The sequence below is a fragment of the Ammodytes marinus genome (assembly GCF_949987685.1).
Source record: "Ammodytes marinus genome assembly, chromosome: 23".
Lineage (NCBI taxonomy): Eukaryota > Metazoa > Chordata > Actinopteri > Uranoscopiformes > Ammodytidae > Ammodytes > Ammodytes marinus.
In genome coordinates, this window is record NC_137227.1 from 16789465 (window position 1) to 16811414 (window position 21950).

The 21950-nt window shown below is 40.6% G+C and overlaps 1 protein-coding gene across 2 annotated transcripts; it reads right to left on the reverse strand.

Annotated features, from left to right (window-relative positions):
• Positions 1–231: 231 nt before the first annotated feature.
• On the reverse strand, positions 232–21356 carry supt16h (SPT16 homolog, facilitates chromatin remodeling subunit). 2 transcript variants are annotated; one of them, XM_080052277.1, is made up of 25 exons: positions 20952–21356; positions 19225–19317; positions 18370–18540; positions 17803–17955; positions 15789–15935; positions 14874–15025; positions 14073–14245; positions 13255–13345; positions 13092–13165; positions 10772–10884; positions 10175–10240; positions 9377–9475; positions 8381–8496; positions 7636–7789; positions 7178–7305; positions 6718–6980; positions 5744–5862; positions 5046–5284; positions 4646–4721; positions 4048–4217; positions 3178–3307; positions 2310–2442; positions 1626–1700; positions 1139–1253; positions 232–1102 (listed from the first exon to the last, which is right to left on the reverse strand). In XM_080052277.1, exons 1-24 carry the CDS (start codon positions 21015–21017, stop codon positions 1144–1146), a joined length of 3111 nt encoding a protein of 1036 aa, XP_079908403.1. In that variant the 5' UTR covers positions 21018–21356; the 3' UTR covers positions 232–1102; positions 1139–1143. The 2 variants fall into 2 exon arrangements, with proteins under 2 accessions (XP_079908403.1, XP_079908402.1); XM_080052276.1 differs by having other exon boundaries at positions 232–1253.
• Positions 21357–21950: the final 594 nt, after the last annotated feature.

Here is a 21950-nt window from a genome sequence, read left to right on the forward strand (position 1 = left end):
GCGTGCAATCCACTTTTTCAATAACATCCTATTCAATGCTGAGGCACCAGACCAAAGCTGATGTGTGGAGTAAAATACAAATCGTCAAGTACCGAGGAAAATGACTGAATAAATACAGTAAATACAGATTAAATTATATTTGTAAAAAATATTTTAAAAATGTTAACTGACGGAGAGCAACACGTTCCAGCTTTTGGAAAGAAAAGAAAAACCACACCATTCAAAAAGAACTACAATTCCTTTAAATTTTATTACAAAAAGAAAAAACTGGATTTTTCAGAATTAAACAGTACAACAATGCATCTATTCAGAAGATTGAACAAAAGAATAAGGTGGGGGGTGGGGGGGGGGGGCAGGGGGAGCACAAGTGCGAGGGAGAATCTGTGTGTGAGAGTGTGTGCGCATATAAACCCCATTCAAAATAAAAATAAAATTATCAGAAAATGTATCTGTCCTGACCCTTTGAAAAAAGACAATGTTTTATGTTTTCACCACAAACGAACACAAACAGACGATGGCGGTTGGAGAGAGGGAGAGAGAGAGAGAGACATCACGGGAGACCGAGTGTGTCAGACGTTTATCGGTTCGTATATAAAACAGTTGGCAGAGAATATTGACAAGTCTTTTCTTTTATTTATTCATTTTAGTTAAGAAAACGCAGATATTTTTTTTTTAAACAGAAAATAAACAACGCTTGCAATAAAAATCCATTTAGATACACACATGTATACACATACACACAGACACGCACACAGACATGACACCCTGATGGATGGATGGAGGGAGGGAGGGAAGGAGGGAGGGAGGAATGAAGAGGGGATAGTAAAAAGCTAATGAATGGTGTGTGTGTTGGTGCGTGTGTGTGTGTGCGTGCGTGTGTATTGTTCTTTCTCAACACAACTTCACTGACCAACACCAAAATAAGAGGCGTCTAACGTCTATATACACATTGTGTATGTCCAAGTGTGTGTGTGTGTGTGTGTGTGTGTGTGTGAAGTATACAAGTCAAACAGAGCCAGTTGGGGTAAAAGGATGGGTCAACGGTCAACTAGACTTGGCAGTGTGTGTGTGTGTGTGTGTGTGTGTGTGTGTGTGTGTGTGTGTGTGTGTGTGTGTGTGTGTGTGTGTGTGTGTGTGAGATATTTAGCGGCGGCGTTTCTTCTTGCTAGGGGGTGGGGGAGGTGGGGCGCCCCTTCTCTTCTTGCCATTGTTGAGTTTTGTGTCCTCGTCTTCGTAGACGCTTTCTTTGTCGGCTGAAGGGGACAGAAGACAGAGACGCCATTTTAACAATAATCAGTTAATAATAGGTGTGTAATAAAAATCAAATCAAATCAAATTTCAAATTCTCAAAACTTTTCATTATTTTACAGGATGAATCTGCACCTGTGTCCCAAACAATGTGAAGCAGGATTATGGTTTTAAACTTTTAAAAAGAAAAAAAAAAAAAAGAAAAAGAAAAAATTGTATGTAGTCATTTTATTTCAGGTCAAAATCATTGAGATATTGACATCAGTCCCATGAAGGAGAACTCATGGTTCCTTCCTACACTTCCTTAAAAACACAAACATTGAACCCTGACGACCCTTTTGACAGACTGACACACAGATCACACTGGGCGTACGAACCTCTCCTGGCCTCCTCCTCCAGCTCGTCCCAGTCTTTGCCGCTCTCCTCCTCGCTGCCCACAGACGCGCTGAAGTCTGAAACACACACAACGAGACACACAGTAAGAGAGAGTGTGTGTGTGTGTGTGTGTGTGTGTGTGTGAGTGAGTGAGTGAGTGTGTGTGTGAGTGAGTGTGTGTGTGTAGGATAAGTTCATCTCAAGAGTAGACATTTCTCAGCAGAAAACATTCCCTGCGTTCCAATACCCATACTTCCATACTATTCAGTATGCCAGAAAAAGATTTAGGATGTCACATGGAAACACCTTATTTCCATAATTGTCTTAACCGGAATATGGATTTTTTTCATATTCCATTTTATTTATTTTATTTTTTTCTTAATACGCTGGGTATGCAGGTGTGGTCATTATTTTAATTCCAGCCATTCCACATCAATATCTAAATGTTTAAATGGTCGTTTTTTTCCCCTCTTTATCAGATGTTGTATATTTGATGTTTTTGAATTGTATATTGTATTGTTGTTTTTGCTTTGCACTTGTTTGACTCGACGTCATTGTAAATGAGGGTCACCCCCCCACCCCCCCGACTGATCTCTCGGGGATAAATAAAGGTTTAAAGAAATGAAAATGTTTCAGCATGTCCTGTCGCCCCCCAAAAAATAAAATCAATCATGACATAATCGTACCGGAGTCCTCTGTCTCTGAGTCATAGTCTTCGTCACTGTCCTCCTCTTCCTCTCCGACCTCAGACTCGTCAGCTGACGGGTTGAATGTCTCATCCTCGTTCTCCGACTCCGAGTCTTCCTCTCCTCCACTTCCCTGAGACAGACACAGACAGTCAATCAAACTTTATTCATACAACACTTTACATACAACGCTACAGGCAACATTAAAAGCTGGGGTATGTGATTTCTGATTGGTCAAAATTAACATGAGCGGTACACTTTGACCAATCAGAGCGAGGCTCCGATTCTAAAATCTTAATGGCTGTTGGGACTGTCAACTGTTCAAATCTCTATCCCAACTGCTATTTTCTCCCCAAATTCTCCACCCCAGCTTTAAAATGGTTCGTAAAATGTAAGGTTTTGTTAAATTCCCCCCCCTAATCCATAGACAGAGCTACAAATATATTTCAGAAATTAAACCAGCTAATAATCAAACTTGGCCTGAATTAAACAACATGAAGTGAAAGCATGTAGCAACAGAAACGCTATCCCAAACGCTTTGAGGACGAATAGGTTTTAAAGAAATATTATACTAGTAAAATACAACTAAAATGTCAAACTATGTTCTTTTTTGTTTGTGTTACCTAGCAAAGCTTTTGTATATAATATTAATAAATAAACACTGTTCAAATTATTTTAATTTAAATTAATTAAAAATGTGTCAAATGTATTTACGTCAAAACATCTAAGAAAATAAAGTGTTTCTTTACCAAAAATATCAAAACATCAAAAGAAAACCTTACTTTCTACATACATCAAATCAATAGTAACCAGACAGTTTGAGCCCTTTGTGTCCACAGTGTGTGTTGGTCCCGTGAGCTGAACGTACCTCTCCCTCCGGGTCCAGGAAGGACCAGCCGCCCTGCTCGAAGAATCCCTCGGGATCGTCCACGATGGTCTTCATGATCTTGGTCCAGTTCAGCGACTGGACGCCCTCCGTGTACTTGATGTCACACGAGCTGAAGGGGACGGGGGAACACGTTTAAATATGTTAAAAAAATATATAATAATGTTTGATTAGATTTTGCTTTTTAAAAAAACATAGCAACATGTGTGAAAATCCAGTTGGAATTGTCAAGTCGAGACGCAGATGTTTTAAAAAGGTGGATCTGAGAATATCTCCACACAATCTACCTGTCTGTAGTGTGTGTGTGTGTGTGTGTGTGTGTGTGTGTGTGTGTGTGTGTGTGTGTGTATGCGCTGGAAAAAAAAATACACAGCCTAAGCTCTGTGAACCAACATTTTGCTATAGCTACCGTTGGCCCCCGTTGTTTACATACCAGTTTAGAGAGTCTATACTTAGTTTTAACACCAGATTGTTTTTCAGTGCACACACACAGTACACACACAGTACGGAGAGGTAGCGGATCATGAGGAGATATTCCACTGATTGTGACAACAAGCGTTCTCCAGAATCACTGACTCCACCTGTATCTGTTCAGACTATATAACCCAGGCACACACACACAGTACAGACAGACAGACAGATAGACAGATAGATATAATAGACTATATAACCCGTTCACACACACAGTACAGACAGACAGACACAGAGTACAGACACAGACAGACATAATAGCCTATATGAGCGTGTCTCACTTGAGCCACTCCTAGATAGATAGATAGATGGATAGATGGATAGATGGATAGATGGATAGATGGATAGATAGATATAATAGCCTATATGAGCGTGTCTCACTTGAGCCACTCCTTGATGGGGTCGAGGGAGTTGACGGGCACAGCGTTGATCATGGTGACCTTCTTGTTGTAATCCTTGTAGACGATGACGACGTCAAAGTTCTTCAGATGGAACTGAACGCGCTCAAAGTGCACCAGCTCCACCTCGTCCAGAGTCACCACGAACGGAGGCTACACACACACACACACACACACAGACACGTGTATAACCACACACACACACACACACACACACACACACACACACACACACACACACACGTATTTAATCACACACCCAATGTAAAACAGAAAATTAATCATCATGACAGATGCAGAAATATTGAAGATCATTCTTCATGTTTTAACCTTTATTTCTACAGGTAAATCCCGTTGAGACCGAAGACTCTTTTACAAGGGAGACCTGTTTTCCTTTCCCACGTTGCCATTCACACACACATTCATACACCGATAGCAGGCTAACTATCGACATTCACACATTTTATATATGCAATGTGGTTTAAAACATCACTGGATAGAGACTTTATTGAAATCTCTTTTTAAGACTGTTCGTCCCTAGTTGATGTGAATCATGTGCGTCGATGGCCCCCTGTTCTCACCCATTCAGTAGTATTGACGAGGGAACCGGACGTGGGCTGTAAGAGGCAGGTGCTCCTGTAGGGGGCGCCCTGGAACCTACAAACAAAAGCCAAAATGTTCAGTACACCTGCCTTTCAAGCCTATGTAAACCTGGTCTAAAAATAGTAAAAATGTATCGAAGGTGGCTGTTGCAACAAGTTTGACAAATTATTATTTTCCATTTGGATTGATAAATATGCCCAACTCAGATGTAAACTATCATGCAACGTTATTTTTCATTAGTATCTGGAATCAGCGAGTCATTCTTTTTTTAATAATAAATAAATAAATATTTTATTATGCAAATCAAACAGCAGCTTAAAATGGCCTCCTTCCTGAGGATTTTTTTTAATGTGGTTTTAAACTGGCGTCCCGTCTCACCCGAGGTCTCTGAAGGGAACCTCAAACTCCAGCTGTTCCTTGGTGAGCGTCTCCACCTTCTCGATGAAGTTCTTGAAGGCCGATTTGAGCTTGTGTCTCATCTCGCGCTCCATCTGTTCCGCGTACAGGTCGTCGCGGTCGTGCATGTGTTGGTGTTTCCCCAAGTCCGTGGTGATCTCGCCGACCTCCGTGTAGAACTGGACGTCTGTGTGGCGCCGCTTACCAAACATGATGGCGTTCTGGAAGGGAAGGGGACACGATTAAAACATTTTTAAAAAAGGTGCACTATGCAGTTTCAGAGGAGGGGCATTTGTTTACATTTGAAAAGCCTGCAGTTAAGTTTACAAAACATATTTTCTCTGCATGTAATTCTGAGTATTGAATCATTATATCATCGCAAGTCAAAACTAAATTATTTTGATTCACCTGGAACCAAATGTAAGACGAGAATGTTTATAAACCAAACTGTGGGCCCTGCTGCTGTAAACAACCACAACAGTGAAACAGTAACTTTTCAGGAAGCTTTCTAACTTCAAACGGTGTTCCAGGGATCACATTTCCCTGTGAGTAAAGTTTGTTTATTCAGTTATGAGAATATCCCTTAGAAAATGTTCACTTCTCTGACACACCCAAAGTTACACATTGCACCTTTAATCCATATTATTTAATTCATTCAGTGCTAAACCCCGTTGACGTACCCGGAGGTGGAAGTGCAGCACGATGATCATCTCCCCGTCACAGGGCTGGAAGATGGCGTGTTTGATGTTGTTGTAAAGAATGTCGACTTTGTCGCCGCGCACCGACGTGAAACGGAAACCTGCGCAGGGAGGAGAGAGGAGCAGGTCAGGGGGTCGTTTGTTCACAATTGTATCTCCATAGAAACTGTCTCGAATAATTTGAAATCCTATTATTAGTTTGTTTTGTTGTTATTCGAAGCTCAATTCAGTATTTGGAAGTTTTTTTATGCAACAATTTACATCATGACGTCACCTTATCTTAGAGTGCAATTATCTTTATTAGTCAATTTACACGACGCACATTGAAATTCGTCTTTCCGCATATCCCCTCTCAAGTTACTACACTTCCGCTCTTTAGTTACCACACTCCAGAGGGTCAGCCATAGTACAGCGCCCCTGGAGCAGTTTGGGGTTAAGTGTCTACACAACGGTAGAGATGGTGGGCACCGTAGATGTAATAGTTTTACTACTAACACACTCCTGTCTGGTGCCGGGGATCGAACCAGAGACCTCATGGTTACTGGAGGAGGAACCAGAGACCTCATGGTTACTGGGAGGAGGAACCAGAGACCTCATGGTTACTGGGAGGAGGAACCAGAGACCTCATGGTTACTGGGAGGAGGAACCAGAGACCTCATGGTTACTGGGAGGAGGAACCAGAGACCTCATGGTTACTGGGAGGAGGAACCAGAGACCTCATGGTTACTGGGAGGAACCAGAGACCTCATGGTTACTGGAGGAGGAACCAGAGACCTCATGGTTACTGGGAGGAGGAACCAGAGACCTCATGGTTACTGGGAGGAGGAACCAGAGCCCTCATGGTTACTGGGAGGAGGAACCAGAGCCCTCATGGTTACTGTTCTGCCTCTCTTTCCTCTAGGACATCCTACCACCTCATTCAGGACAACCCTAAAAACCCCCAAATGCGTTCTCACCGTTAGTATGAGCCTCGAGCGAGCCCTGCATTCTCTTCTGGGCGATGTTGGGTCTGATGTAGAGGTCTTTGAGTTTGGGGTTGCTGCGGTTGAGGTTGATGACCAGCGAGTCCTGCTTGACGATGCCTTCCTTCTCCTTCTCCTCCGCCTCTCGAGTCTTGTAGCGCTTCTGGACTTCCTTTATGATGCGGAACGCGTTCTGCAGGTTGGTGGCGGGAATCGACAGCTCGCCGGGGGCTTTCAGGTTGGACGCTCGGTACGTACTGAAAGGGGACACACACATAAATGTATAAATGATAGTCAGACTTGATGTGCCTTGTATGTTTTGAGCGTTTTTTTTTATGACTTTAAAAGCCCTTCTAGTAGTGGAGCAGATAAGTGAAAAAAATATATATAAAATTATTTGTTATCATATTTTCAGGTACACTGGAATGTTGCTGTGTCAATCATTTAAACTCACATTTCTTTAACGAATGTTGCGTCTGGGTTTGGGAAGATGTTCCCCTCCTGCCGGCCCAGAGAGCTGCCCGGGACGTAGAAGTTGATTCTCAGGTACGTGTAGTCGCCCTCCACTGACATACTGATGTTCTACACAGTGGGAGAGAGAGAGAGAGAGAGAGAGACAGACAGACAGAGAGACAGAGAGAGAGACACAGACAGAGGAGCGAGAGAAGCCATCAGTCAATATGAAGGACCAGTCAAAATTAAAGGTAAAGGTACTCAAAAATGTTTGTGTTAATTTTTTTTTGTGGTAATTTTTTAGCGTATTTTTGCTTTATTCAACAAATGGAGAGAGGGAGTTGAATGGGGCAAAGAGGCTATTTGATGTCATGCCTCTTCTTGTTCAAACAAAATCAATGAAAACTACAGATACATTTTTAATGGAAGGACAATTAAAGTTGCTGTAGCGGTTTTTACCTTGATGGTGGCGATGTGGAACGGCGTTGCTATGCCGAACACGGGCATGACGACGGTCTCGTACTTCTTGTCGATGAAGATCTTCATTTCTCTGATGTCTTTTTCTCGAGGCAACTGGGACACGTTCTTATACGACACGTTGGACTTCCTGGCCCTGAGGAGATGAGAGCAAAAACACAATTAGAGGAAGAGACAGTTTAAAGGAATACTTCACCCATAAGGAACCGGCGTTCTACCATTATAAAATCACTATTATAATATAATGAATGAGGTTTTTCTTCCCTCAGTCTTCCCTTGGCCCAGCTGTCCTGTTAATCCTAACCCTACATTTTACCACGTCTGATGTCACACTAGTAAAATGTAATGTTAAAAAAGTGAGACAATAAAACACTCTTTCTGCCTTTTCTCAGGCTAGGCTGAACTGAATTCAAAAATGTTTGCACATTTATACTACAAAGGATCTCAGAGTTCAATACACCTTCATATTCCCACCGGTGAAGTAGGTCTTTAATTACATGTGTGAATCCATGGCTATATCGTCTGCTGCTGGCTTTGAATGAAAAAGGTTGTATACGTTTATGGGTTTAAGGTAAAGTGTGTAATATAGTAGTATTTTGGCGACATCTAGTGGTGAGAAATATAGATTGCAACATTCCCAAGTACCAGTCCCGTTCAGAGAATTTACAGAAGCTACGGTGGCCTTCAAGGACAAAAAAGCTATAGTTACTTTGCTTTTCCCACTCACTTCTGTGTCTGCTGCTCTCCCTTCTGCTCGGTCAGTCGGCGCTTTGCTTCCTCGTTCAGGTGGTTGGCCAGTTCCTTCTGATGAGCTCGCCGCTTCTCCTCCGCCGTCATCTCGTTCTGCGTTTAATGATAGAAAGAACTCAGTGATCACACACACAGATAGATATATACACACACACACACACACACACTGAAGAGTTCAAGAGATTTTTGGTATTCACAAAAAGATGAAAAAAAAAAAAAAACTAGAGCCCGACCGATAAATAGGCCGATTAAAAGCCTCTTAGAATAATCGTAACAGGTCAGAAGTTGTCCGAAAAACACCAAATGTTAAAACTTTATTTTTCATAATTAAAAAAAAAGGTGCTACGACAAACTTTTGAATATTTCTGAAAACAGTAAATTTATTTATTTTTTATGTAGTAGCCTACGAGACAACTTAACAAAGGGGGTGCAAGAATGAACAGAAACTGAAAGTTCCTTGGAGCACCTTAAAAAAAATCGGCCAATACATCAGTTATCAGAATGTTTTACTCCCTAATATCGGAATAGTCGCTAAAAAAAAATATATATCCATATCGGTCGGGCCTGAAAAATGACATACATGCAGAATACAGACATGTGTCATGGCTTTGGATGGTCAGAAATAATAAAATAATAATCAAAAATCACTCAAATTTAAAAATAAAAAAAACATTTCCCCATGGATATCTACGTAGAACTGAACCGGTTCAGTCGATGAGATATTGACGAGGGAATAACAACGGATACTTACCTTCCCAGTTAGCTGGTTACAGGAGCACAAAGACAGTCACACCCTTAGTTATTGACACACTGTCAAGGTGGTAAATCAACACTGATCATAGGTATTTAACCACACACAAACACACATATTTAACCCCACACACACGCATGTATTTAATTCACACACACACACACACAGAACCACAAACACACACAAACATATTTAACCACACACACACACACACACACTCACCCTGGTTCTGTCAGCGAGCAGCGCGGCGCTACGAGCTCCCTTCCCCAGCAGTTCTTCGGCATTGTCTCCTTCCTCCTCCTCGTCTTCCTCATCGTCATTCTGAAAAAAAAAAAAAAAAAAAAACGTGTTAAAAAGACGCAAAGAAACATGTTGATGGTCCTTTAAAATGAGCCAAGATCACATTAAAAGTTGATAACGAAATGGTAAAATTTAAAAGGCATTTGTTAAACCTGCAGTGTGTAGAATTTTGGGTTTTATTTCCTAGCAGATTTTGTAGAAAGTAATTATAATATCCATAAGTACGTTTAATTTAGTGCATAATAGCTGAACAAAAATGTTTTGAATATTTTTTTTTCCCTTAGAAAGGGTCTCATATATGTCCATATTTCTGCATATTTTGGACCAAGGCCTAGTGCCGCCATCTTGAAAGTGTCATAGTTGGAATGTCATCAGGTGCATTGTTTAAAATTTAGAATTGTTCTTGTCCTTGAAGGCCACTGTAGCTTCTGTTATTATTCTAAAGGGTTGGGGTTACCCAGGGAGTGTTGCATTCTAGAACTTTCTAGAACTTTCTTGATGATGTCATATTACACACTGCACCTTTAAGCCCCGTTCCTGACATTGTAAAACATTTGCAGTGACGAGTGTTGATAAATTTCTTTTAAAAAAAGTCAAAAGAAACAGGTTGAAGTCATCAAAATGGTTAAAGAAATACATCTTTTAACTTGTTGGTTTTGTTCCCGATTGTTTGTAAAATGACTTGTTCAGTGTTGAAGTGATGAGCAGAGACACACTTACCTTTAAGAAGATTCCAACGTTTTTGATCTTTTTCTTGACCGGTGTGAGCACTGTAGCTGCCTCTTCCTGTTACACAAAACATTTTTTATGCTTTATTGATAGTGTGAAGAGACAGAGGTGAAATGGGGCAGAGAGGGGAGTGACATGCAGAGTACGACCGCGGGCTGGAATCGAACCCGGGTCTGCTGCTAGGCCCGGCCCGGGGGGGACGCCCTACCAACTGAGCTAAGGGCGCCCCTGCTTGGAACTTTTTAAACTATTGCTCATATTATGTTTAACAGGCTGTATGGAAAATAACTATATTGTCACATAGTTTTCATTGCAGCCATTCTAAATAGCTATATAATCTTGATGGATTTTCTTTGTTTTAACTATCTCTTAAATGCAATTTCTAATGTCTAATCTTGATGTATTTTAATCTTGCCCCTGTAAAGCACTTTGAATGGGCCTTGTGTCTGAATTGTGCTATAGAAATAAACCTGCCTTATGGTTTATAACATCAAGTGAAGGATTCATTTTTTTAGTGGTTGTTTATGGACACAAATAAATAGGCGATGCATTCAAGTGTCTTTTGCATTGTGGTAAATTGCAGCTTACCTCGTTGATCTGTATCGTGTCTCCGACGAACAAGGCGTATTTCTTCTGCTCCTCTTTCTTTCCTTCTTTATTGACGAGGTCGGCGAAACCCAAACTGACACTCAACACCATGCCTGGACACACACACACACACACACACACACACACACACACTTTGGTTTTATTCAGGCTTCCTACACATTTTCCATTTCAGAATTCCATACTCAAATTTCCAGGATTCTCAGTAGAATTTTCAGTCTATATTTAACATCTGAATACAAATAGTTAGATATATGCACGATATAGTATAATATTATACCCTGCATATATTTATGGAGGTTTGATTCTACACCAAAAACAATATTTTCAGATTATGTCTTGATTAGTGGTGGGCCGATAACGGCGTTAACGGCTACGTTAACGCCAGACTCTTATCGGGCGATAAAAAAAATATCGCCGTTAATCTCTTAATTCCACCTCCTGTTCGGCTCAGGGGAGATGCTGTTCGCCGTCGGGGTGAACCCCCTTCCGCACGTGAAGGCTCGCTTCACGTGCGGGAAAGCTATAGTGTGAGCGGCCACAGCTTGTATTTTGGTCATATCTAACACTGGACTGCAGGCCTATATAAAAGTGTTGTACCTTTGCTTTCTTTGGGTTAAAAAAAACTCCATCAACTCAGTATCCGTCTAGTCCAAAAAAACTCTGTCAGCTGCTGCTGCAGACGGTGTGCAGACGTGCTCGGAGAATCGGCATCGGCGCATCAACAGTCATTCAATGCAGCGGCAGTAATCATACAACCGAACGGTGTAGAAAGTCCCGTCAGTTAAAAATAGTGATCCAGATTTTAAATCCATGTTAAAATCGGAAGGATATAAAGCTAGTTAGCTTAAAAAAAGTAGCAAACATGTCAACTGTGATGTGTTCAGGCCGGCTCAGTAATATGATTGATGTGTTCAAATGCAACACAAAAAAAAAGAAATTTGAGATTTTGGCGAAACTTGTTTTCCCAGCAAGATAAAATAGATAGTAAAGATGGAATGGAATTATGACCTGTTTAATGTCCTATCTAGAGCTATGATCATATCAGCAATTAAAGCAATAATACAAGTTCTATTTCAACAAAATAATAGAAAATTATCAATTTTGATATCAATAAAGACTTGGATCGTTAAGGAGTCATGAAAATGGTATCAATATCAATACAAATTAACTCTCCTGTCATCTGAGAGAAATTAAGATGATTTAATTTTTTTAACCGTTAGTATTTACCGGTTAAAAATATTATCGGTTGACTGGTTTACCATGGACATCCCTTATACTGTATAAATGTATATCATACATTGTATGTTTTTTTTTGTGTTATCCCAGTTAAGTTTATTATTAATTTTTTATCATTTAATATTACTTTTAATAGTTCCGGGACGTTGGAGCAATAACCTGGTGTTTTGACACTTCAGTGTGCACTGTGAATTTGAAGTAATGTTCAGTTTTTGAATAAAGATGCAGCATTTACAAATGTTTATTTTTTTTATCCGATTCATCGATTAATCGAAAAAATAATCGACCGATTAATCGATTATTGAAATAATCGTTAGTTGCAGCCCTAAACAATTCATCGTTACCTCTTATGGCCTACAGTTCATGTTTAACTGAATAAACAGTTTGTAAACACAAGTACATCTTGTTGAACATTATTTATTTTCATCACCAATTATCATAGTAGAACAGCTTCCTCAAGCAGTTTGTGATGCATGTTGGAAACAGGAGATGAGCCCCTGGTCTGATGCGCCACCTGGCTTGAGAAACACGTTCTCAAAGACTTACTTTGAGTCATTATTTAGGGAGCACACACATATTATGAATGAATTCAAATGAGCCATTTTAATCTAGATTAATCTAGATTAATTTCAAAATTAATCTAGATTAATCTAGATTAAAAAAATTAATCTATGCCCACCTCTAGTCTTGATACATTTGCCTATTTTAGTGGAGAGGGGGCCGTTAATGGGTAATTTATTGTTTTAATTTAAGATTGATGCAAATGTTTAGTTTCCACCTCTAAATGGAAGGTAAGGGTCTATAGAACAATATTGGTCCGAGAGTCAACAGACCTAATTTTTTTTTTCTGAATAAAAAATCTTCAAGAAATCATTATTTCTATTGGGGCCATTTTGGAACCAAAATTGTTCTTTAGACCAATACCTTCAATTTAGCAGCGAAAACAAAACTGGCACATCAATTTTTAATGACTGAGGGTCCAGGCACCGCACTATTTGAAATGCCACCAGTAACGTTGAAACTGTCAAACACAACACAAGGACTTCTTTAGATGAATTCTCACCTTTTTTCAGTTTGTACTGATTCTTTGCGTTCAAAACCAACGAGCCTTCTCTGAACTCGATGCCCATCGCGAAGCTGCAAAAACACAAAATATAAAAATTTATCAGAAAAGTGTGTAAAAGTCAGTGTATTGAATAAGACAGTTGGTTGTTTAGTGCATTTACCCGAGGTTTTTAGTGAGCTTTGCTACCAGGTCTGACTTCTCTTTCTTCACGTATTCCAGAACGGCGTTGTAGGCGTCGCAGATTTTAACACCTTTGGAGGGAGAAAGAAAAGGATTATAAGTACACACACACACACACACACACACACACACACACACACACACACACACACACACACACACACACACACACACACACACACACACACACACACACACACACACACACACACACACACACACACACACACACACACACACACACACACACACACACACACACAAAATCACAATCTCACTGTCTACGCCTTTGTGTGGCACAGTTTACGATGTATAGTTCAGTCCTCCATTATACATTTTATCAGCAAGAATTCTGATTATGAAATTCTTTGAATATTTGAACTGTTTGAGAAGAAAAAGCATTTTGGAGAGAGCTTTAGAAGCAACTATAAAGGCTGGGATTATCAATGACTGATGAATATTGGCTGACAGACAGACAGACAGACAGACAGACAGACAGACAGACAGACAGACAGACAGACAGACAGACAGATAAATGTAAATATTATTACAAGTTGCCAATATCACACTTGGTGGCTTTAACAACAATTACCCGAGTCCCCCACACTCTCAGCCTGCCCGTGAACGCACCGTGCTTGAGTTGTCTGAGCAGCTCTTCTTCCACTAACAGCAGACTAAATATGTCTAGTAAACTCACTGCTGGCCTCTGATCCTACAAAGTGCACCTCAAATGCATAAATAATGTAAAAAAATAAGTCCCCGAGTCTCCCACGCTCTCAGCCATGCCCGTGAACGCACCGTGCTTGAGTTGTTTGAGCAGCTCCTCCTCCACTAACAGCAGGAAGTTGTAGTTGTCCTGCATCTCCTGGGGCGGGTCCACCATGAGCGTGCGCACCAGGTTGGAGCAGTACGACTTGTAGCGGATCCCCATCGCGCACGTGATCGCCCCAAAGTGCATGTGGTTCTTATCACTGGGACAGACAGGGAGGGGGGGGGGGGGATGGGGAAAAACATATGGTAAATGGATGGTAAATATACACTAGCTCTTTTCCCTGGTTTTTCCACAGACCCAAAGCACTTTACATTGCTTTGTACACATTCACTCCAATCACACACACATTCATACACCGATAGCAGCAGCAGCTACCACGCAGGGTGCAAGCTAACTATCAGGAGCAGTTTAGGGTTCAGTGTCTCTTTGCCCAGGGACACTTGGACATGTGACGGGGAGACGGGGGATCGAACCACCGACCCCGCAACCCAGTTCTTGTTTCAGGCTATACATTGTGGCATAAAGCACAAATTCTTTGCAGTAATTTTTTATTTTTTTACATATATTTATATTCTAAATAGGAGCAACTGTAACAAAAACTAAACTCTGAAGACGTCACCTATATCTTTTTTTTGCAAATATATATATATTTTTTCTTACATAAAATTGACCAAACAATTTAACTGAGAGAAAATAAATCAACAGATCTATAAAACTCCAAACAGCTTAATAAAATATCTTCCAGCTTAGTGGAGAAAAAAAAAAAAAAAAAAAAACGGATCTATACAATAGCAAACGACTTTAACTTTGTGTTGAGTGGTTGCTACCTGACGACGCTGAACTTGAGGCTGTAGTTTCCTCCGCTCTGGATGATTGGCGGGTAACACATCTCCACCGTGGTCGGGTCGGCGCCGCTCAGATACTTCTTCTCCTCGATGGCCTTCTCCACAGACTCCGCCAGCTTACTGTGACGCACTTTCTGTTGGACAGACGAGGGAAGAGTTTAATATATACAAACACATATATACCGTACACACACACACACACTTATCTGACATTTTTTCCAGAAACAGGAATTCCAAATTGGTCGCTCTCCAAACTGTCTAATAAAAGCATAAAATACCAAAAAAAAATATGATTTTAAAGAGTAATATAATACAGGCTGAATAATGACCATTTCTTGGGCCGTCCAGTATCGGACATATCGTTTCATTTGGTTGCCATCTTTAATTATACAGCAGTGGTTCTGAGCGTGTGATTTGATTGGACGAGAGACCTTCTATGCGTTCTGAAGGATATGCTGATATGAGCGAACAACATCACTCTGACCGTTCATGGACTGTTCACCAAACTGTTCACAAACCTGCGGCCTTGTACCTACGACCGAATCACAGCAGCGCTGATATAGAGCGACAACATGCTCCCTCTCATGTGCTATTGCTTAAGTGCAACAAAAGTTTTTGTGCCATAACATTTTTTTTGTTTTATAATAATAAATTAAAAACTCAGGGTCAGGGTAGAGAGAGAGACAAGAGCCACATGCACATTTAACTCTGTGGACATAAATAATTGTAATAATAAAGTTGAGAATTACAAACGTTAATCCCTTGAAAAAAAAAAATCATGATTTAATTGTCTGCATCTATGTTCTCTGTACTTGTCTGCAGAAAGGAATACAGATATTTAAAAAATAAAAAATAAAAATCACCACATTACTTAAATCTAGTGTCTGCTCCCCTCACCTCGTCTGCGTCCACTATCTCCATGACTCGCTCCTTGAAGAACTTTGAGTAAACCTCGCTGGTGATGGCCGCCGCCTTCTTCATGAGGTTCATCTCTCCGTCCTCCTTCACCGCCATCGTGTACGCCACCACCGCACTGATGTCCACCTGCAAACAGCACACACTTACTACCGTACTTTCCGTACTATATGCCGCACTGGACAATAAGCCGCAGGTGTTATAATGTTTAATTACCATATGTAAGAGTTCGTGCACAGAGGGGATTGTCGGGAAAGAGATGGCTGCTTGAGGAAGCTCCCACATTTCAACAAACAAGTTGCATATTTGCATAACACGTAAGTGTTACCATTTTGTGCAATAGTAGCTATTAGGGATGGGCACGAGTGTTTTCGCTACTCGTGTGATCGCTTGCATTCCTCGAGGATCAATCGATTCCCCGTTAAACTTTTTTCTATTTTTAGGACGCAACGCATCTGTCTACAGAACAACGGTTGACCGCAATAAAGCGCTCAATGCTTATGTCAAACAGTCACAGTTGCCATATGATATTAAGGATTTATTTTCCACAAGTTTAAAACACATTTTCCTAACTGAAAGTAATTAAATAAGCGGGCCACAATTTAAACCGATCGAGTAGGTCTGCGGTGGAGAGAGAAAAAAGAGAGAGAAAAAAAGCATGGGCTGCAGTTGGCTAACATTCAAAATAGACATTTTAAATAAGAAGGGCAGCAAATACAATACAATTATTGTCCTACAATTTAAACACATAGATAGGCTAAATAACTCACCAAAGCAGTAGAAGTAGTAGGCTAGTATATCCAACCGCGTATGCTCACTCCTGTCCGTGACTAATTACCACGACTAATTCCTCGTTAACGGAACGTTACACCGTCGGCTTTTGAATCTCAATCCTATATTCCATAATAAAGGCTTCTTATCGTTTGCTCGAATGTGCCCGAAGTCAGCCTGGCTTCTTTACGTGTCTTTCCAAGTTTTCCAGCACCGCATTCAGCTCCGCGGTGCTGTGGAGACCACGCACTGGCTGCGCTGCACGGAGGTGGCAGTTATTTGCGGTTTCTGTTTGACACAACGCTTAGTTTATTTAACTTGGATCAAAATATTTAATTTTGTTAAACTTTACATCCGTTTTGTGCCGTTTTGTACACGTATATAACATTTTAAAATAGGGGCGGCCCGCCGGCTGGCCTAAAGGCTACAAACACTAAAAAAAACAAAAAACAATTTTCCTCATCCACCAATCGAGATCATTTGAAACGAGGAGTACTCGAGTACTCGATTACTAACGCCCATCCCCAGTAGCTACAGAATATATACTGTGCTGTGTAATAACAGGGTCGAAAAACGGGGAAAAAGTCGCGGCTTGTAGGCCGAAAAGTACGGTACTCTCTATACTAGCTGACAGGGCATTGACTTACACAAATTAAACACAGGAAAATGTACTCTCTATACGAACCGAGAGGGCTTTATACCTATTGTAAAACTGCACTGATGTCCACCTGAACACAGCACACAGTTAGACTTTATACTAGCTGACAGGACATTGACTTACACAAATTAAGCACACAGGAAAAACGTACTCTCTATAACCAGCTGACAGGGCTTTAAAAGTTATTATCAACTTTCAAATTTACTTTTATTTTCTTAACTTTTTTCTGCAATAATATATATATTTTTTTTTACAAAATTAACAGGCAAAAGTGCTACACAATTTGTTAGATGATAATATAGAGAGATTAATACACTATACATACTTGGGTTACAAAGTGTAACAAATACAGAGATGTGTGTTAGTAAAAAGGACATGTGTTATTGGTTACATGCAGCCATGATGCATCCCTAACATGTATATTAACGTGGGCACACATACAAATACAAATACATTTACACACACACACACACACACACACACACACACACACACACACACACACACACACACACACACACACACACACACACACACACACACACACACACACACACACACACACACCTTCTCCAGGCTCTCTGCGGTGATGGTGTCGTTCCAGCTCTTCATGTATTCTCCGGGGAATTTGTCTTTGCTGAAAACTCCGACCGACTTTCCCTCCTTGCTGCTGCGGATTGCCTCGATCATCTTGTCAAAGTTCGCCTTGTTGCTTTCATTCTAAAGGGACACAAACGGACAGAAAGGTTGGTTTGTTTTCCAAGAATCATATCCATAAGTGCCTGATTATTTTATAAAAAAAAAAAAAAAGAAAAAAAAAAAAGAAATAAATGCTACGAGGAACTTTTTAATATTTCTGCTACAGTCTAATTTTTCCTCTGATGATCATAGACGACATGTTACGGCAAACGAGACCATCAGTGCAAAGAACGCTATTTTTATATAGTTTTTCTTAATGCCTTTGTGATAGGTATACGCTCACCCCTTACTTTTGATAAAATACAAAATAATACATTATTTGTGCATAGAAAAGTAAGAAAAAAAACAAACGCAGGAATGACAACAGAGTCAAAACAAGAAATAGTTCGGAGGGGGGGAAAAAAATGGCGTCTTTTTCACACAGTTTTTTTTAACCTTTTCTCTGGTGAGCAGGGTGATGGGCGGGACTCCGTTGGCGTTCTCGTTGCCCTTGGTGATGGCCACCTGCTTGAGGAAGTCGACCTTCTTCTTGCTGGCGAGGAAGATGATTTTGGTGTCGCAGAAAACCATGATGGTGTCCGTCAACTCGTAACCAAACAGCCAAGTCTGAGGGGAGAAAACAAACGGAATATTATGTTATCTAACCTTTTATTTATACAGGTAAATCCCATTGAGACCGGAGACTCTTTTTCAAGGGAGACCTGTTCCCATTCCCACGTTACCATTCACACACCAATAGCAGGCTAACTATCGACATTCACACAAGGCAAAGGTGGGTGAAGTGTCTTGCCCAAGGACCGAACAACCATGACACAAGTGGCAGGGCAAGAATCGAACCGCCAACCCTTCGATCATTGGCCGACCCGCTCTACCACCTGAGCCACAGTCGCCCCATATTGAAAACACCTGAATGCTAAATAAAGCCTCAGCTCTTTTGGCATTCAGAGTAAGTGACAAGTGACAGGATCGTGCTAGTGGTGAAGTGTGTAGGGCGGTCGTCCACTGGGTTACAGGGTCTGTGGTTCGATCCCCCGTCTCCCCGCCACATGTCCAAGTGTCCCTGAGCAAAGAGACACTGAACCCTAAACTGCTCCCGATAGTTAGCTTGCACCCTGCGTGGTAGCTGCTGCTGCTGCTATCGGTGTATGAATGTGTGTGTGATTGGGTGAATGTGAACAAAACAATGTAAAGCGATTTGGGTCTGTGAAAAACAAGGGGAAAGCGCTATTTAAGTGGAGCCCATTTACCATTTAGTGTGTCTTAAGTAATACGGCCCTTATTTTCATTTACCTGAATGGCTGTGGATTTGGCGTATACAGTCTCTTCGTCCACTCCGACGGACACAACAATGGCGTCAACTTTGCCGAACTCATCTTCACCTTTCTGCAATAGAAAAATTATATAATAAGAATTTTAAAAAAACACAACAGGTAAGCACACTTCAAGTAATTGTATAATAAAAGGTAACACATTGGAAGCCTGTACTGAAGCCTGTACTGAAGCTGTCCTGCTCCATCTACTATAGCAGGGTTACGACTGCGTGAAGCAAGTTACATTTAAAAGATGCTTATAAACGTAATTAAAGATCAATTTACATAAGGCAAAACTGTAGAGAAAAATGACATCAAGTACTTTGAAATTTTGACTTCGTTGGTCCAATTAAAAAGTAAGAGGATCTACTTCAAATTATGAAAAATTAAGTATTTTGGATATTCATTCAAAATTAAAACACATAAAATACCAATTAATGTCTAAACGTGATCATATCAGATCACTGCATGCGTGGGGATCTCTGTGATGCTTATATGATATTTTATTTTATAATAATTATTAAAAAAAAAAAAAAATTTAACAATTATTTTTGTAGTTTGCGAACAGGAAGTCAGAATTTTTTTTTTTTTAAACCGATGACATGGGGATTTGGATTTTATCAGGATCACTTGCTGATCAATTTCAGACATTCGCAAACCAATAAAAGCAATGTTTTTTAGATGAATTAAACATTAAACATACTTGTTCAAGGCTGTACAAGAACCCTCTATATGAACAGTCTGGTAGACAAAGAGAGTTGATGTCAGGTGCTACTAAAATAAAATCCCAGTGAGTGATAAAGTTGAATACTTCTTCAGCAACACTAGCACCTGATGCTACAGAGCACACAGTCTCAATAAGTTGATTCAAAGCATTTTAATAGCACGTTATAAAAGGCGAATGAAGAAGGTGCTTTCTTTAAGAGTAAATTGAGAAATACACTGACAAAGATACTCAGTCATAAAGAAACCTCACCATGAAACATTAAGTTACAACTTCTGAACTGAATACAGAGTTGAAGACTTATTAAGTTGCTGCAATCGCTTAACGTAAAGCAACTTGAAACATTAAATTGTATAACATTAAGTCATTTTCACCAGGCACACACTAAATGCACATGTTAATGTTGATGCTGGCAATATTCTGATGCTAATTAGCCAGCTAACATTAGCATGTTGCAATGGGTAAAATTGACAGTATCTTGTAGTAGCAATACGTTGAAATCATGCGGGTAGGAAATTGGGGTTGAGGGGCAACTTCAACGTCGATATATTCGTCCAAAGTGAGTGACTGTCCACACAGGTTCACTTTCACTACACCTTTAGCTGCTCGGTTAGCCACTGTGCTAGTGAGTTAGCTAGCTGGCTGGCAAACTTAAAAAAGCTAGCAGGCTAGTAACGTGGTGAATGAATAGCTGTTTAAAAACCAAGACTATTCAGGTGAAATATACTCCACACACGTCCAATGAAGGAGATGCATTTCAGTGCAAATAAAGACGTTAAGAGTTTGGTCATGTAACATTGAGGCCTGTCCGCAGCCTGGGTGTCGGAACTGTTAGCGGGGGGGAACCTCAGATTCACGCCGACAACAGAGTCACCTCGCCTGGGTAGAAAAACGCGGTATACCCCCTTTAAAAAAATCACTTTCTCCACGTAAAAGATAACCAAAGATGTTTTTTTTAGCTCCAAAACTTGCCCAGTTTTTACCTTCCAGTTGCCGTATAGTCTCTTGATGCGGCGGTAGTACGCTTCCTTGTCCAGGTTTACCGCCATGGTGGGTGCTGCGATGCAAACTCCAGCTCCCGGCTTCTCTGCTCAGCAGGCCGGATGAGGATGATCCGTGTCAACTAACAATAACGCACTTTCTTTCCTTTCTACACACACACCACTGCGAGATGCTGCTGCTGCTGCTGCTGCTGCTGCCTTTATTAATTTCACCACAAAGGCCTTTTCCACCGGGAATCATGCAACAAATCGAAAACCACCCAGTAACCCTAATAAGGATTCATTCGGTTAAAATCAAAATACGAGAAAATATTAAAAAATATAATGTAAATTGGCGTTTGGCCACTCACAGCCACGCACACACCAATCTGATATAATTGAGTCCTCTCCCCCTCCTTCTCCTTCTCTCGCTCCTGTGGCTGCTTCTTCCTCTCCCTCCCCCTCCGAGAGTCTTCACATATCAGCTATTATGATAAACAAACGTTATTTAAAACCATAATGGCGCCCTACTCGACCTATTTGCGTGATTCTTACATTAATGTTGAGCGGATGATGTAACTAAATCAAATGTCTAAATGCTTGGTGAATTCCTTTGCTCATTTTTTACTTACTTTGATGTAATTTGACGATTTGTGTGGCGCATTTCAGTGTAATTTTTTTGTAGCGCTGCACTGAGCAACAGCGCCTCCTGTCTGGTGTTGACCACGCTGCTTTTTCCCGCCGTGGTGGGTTTTCCCGCCATCGTCATCAAACGAGCTACTGATGTACATCTCGCGAGATAAACTGCAGTGACGAGGTTAACTCTTTTATATCTATTTACTATCTATGTTTTATATAGCTACTATCTATGGGTGAACTATGTTTCCATGGTTTCCACAAAGGAGCTCGAGATTCAAAAGATCTGATGAGTTTTTCCTCTTAATCTAAACATTAAAAAATGTATTTATTTTTGTTATTATAAATAGTTAAATAGGTCTATAC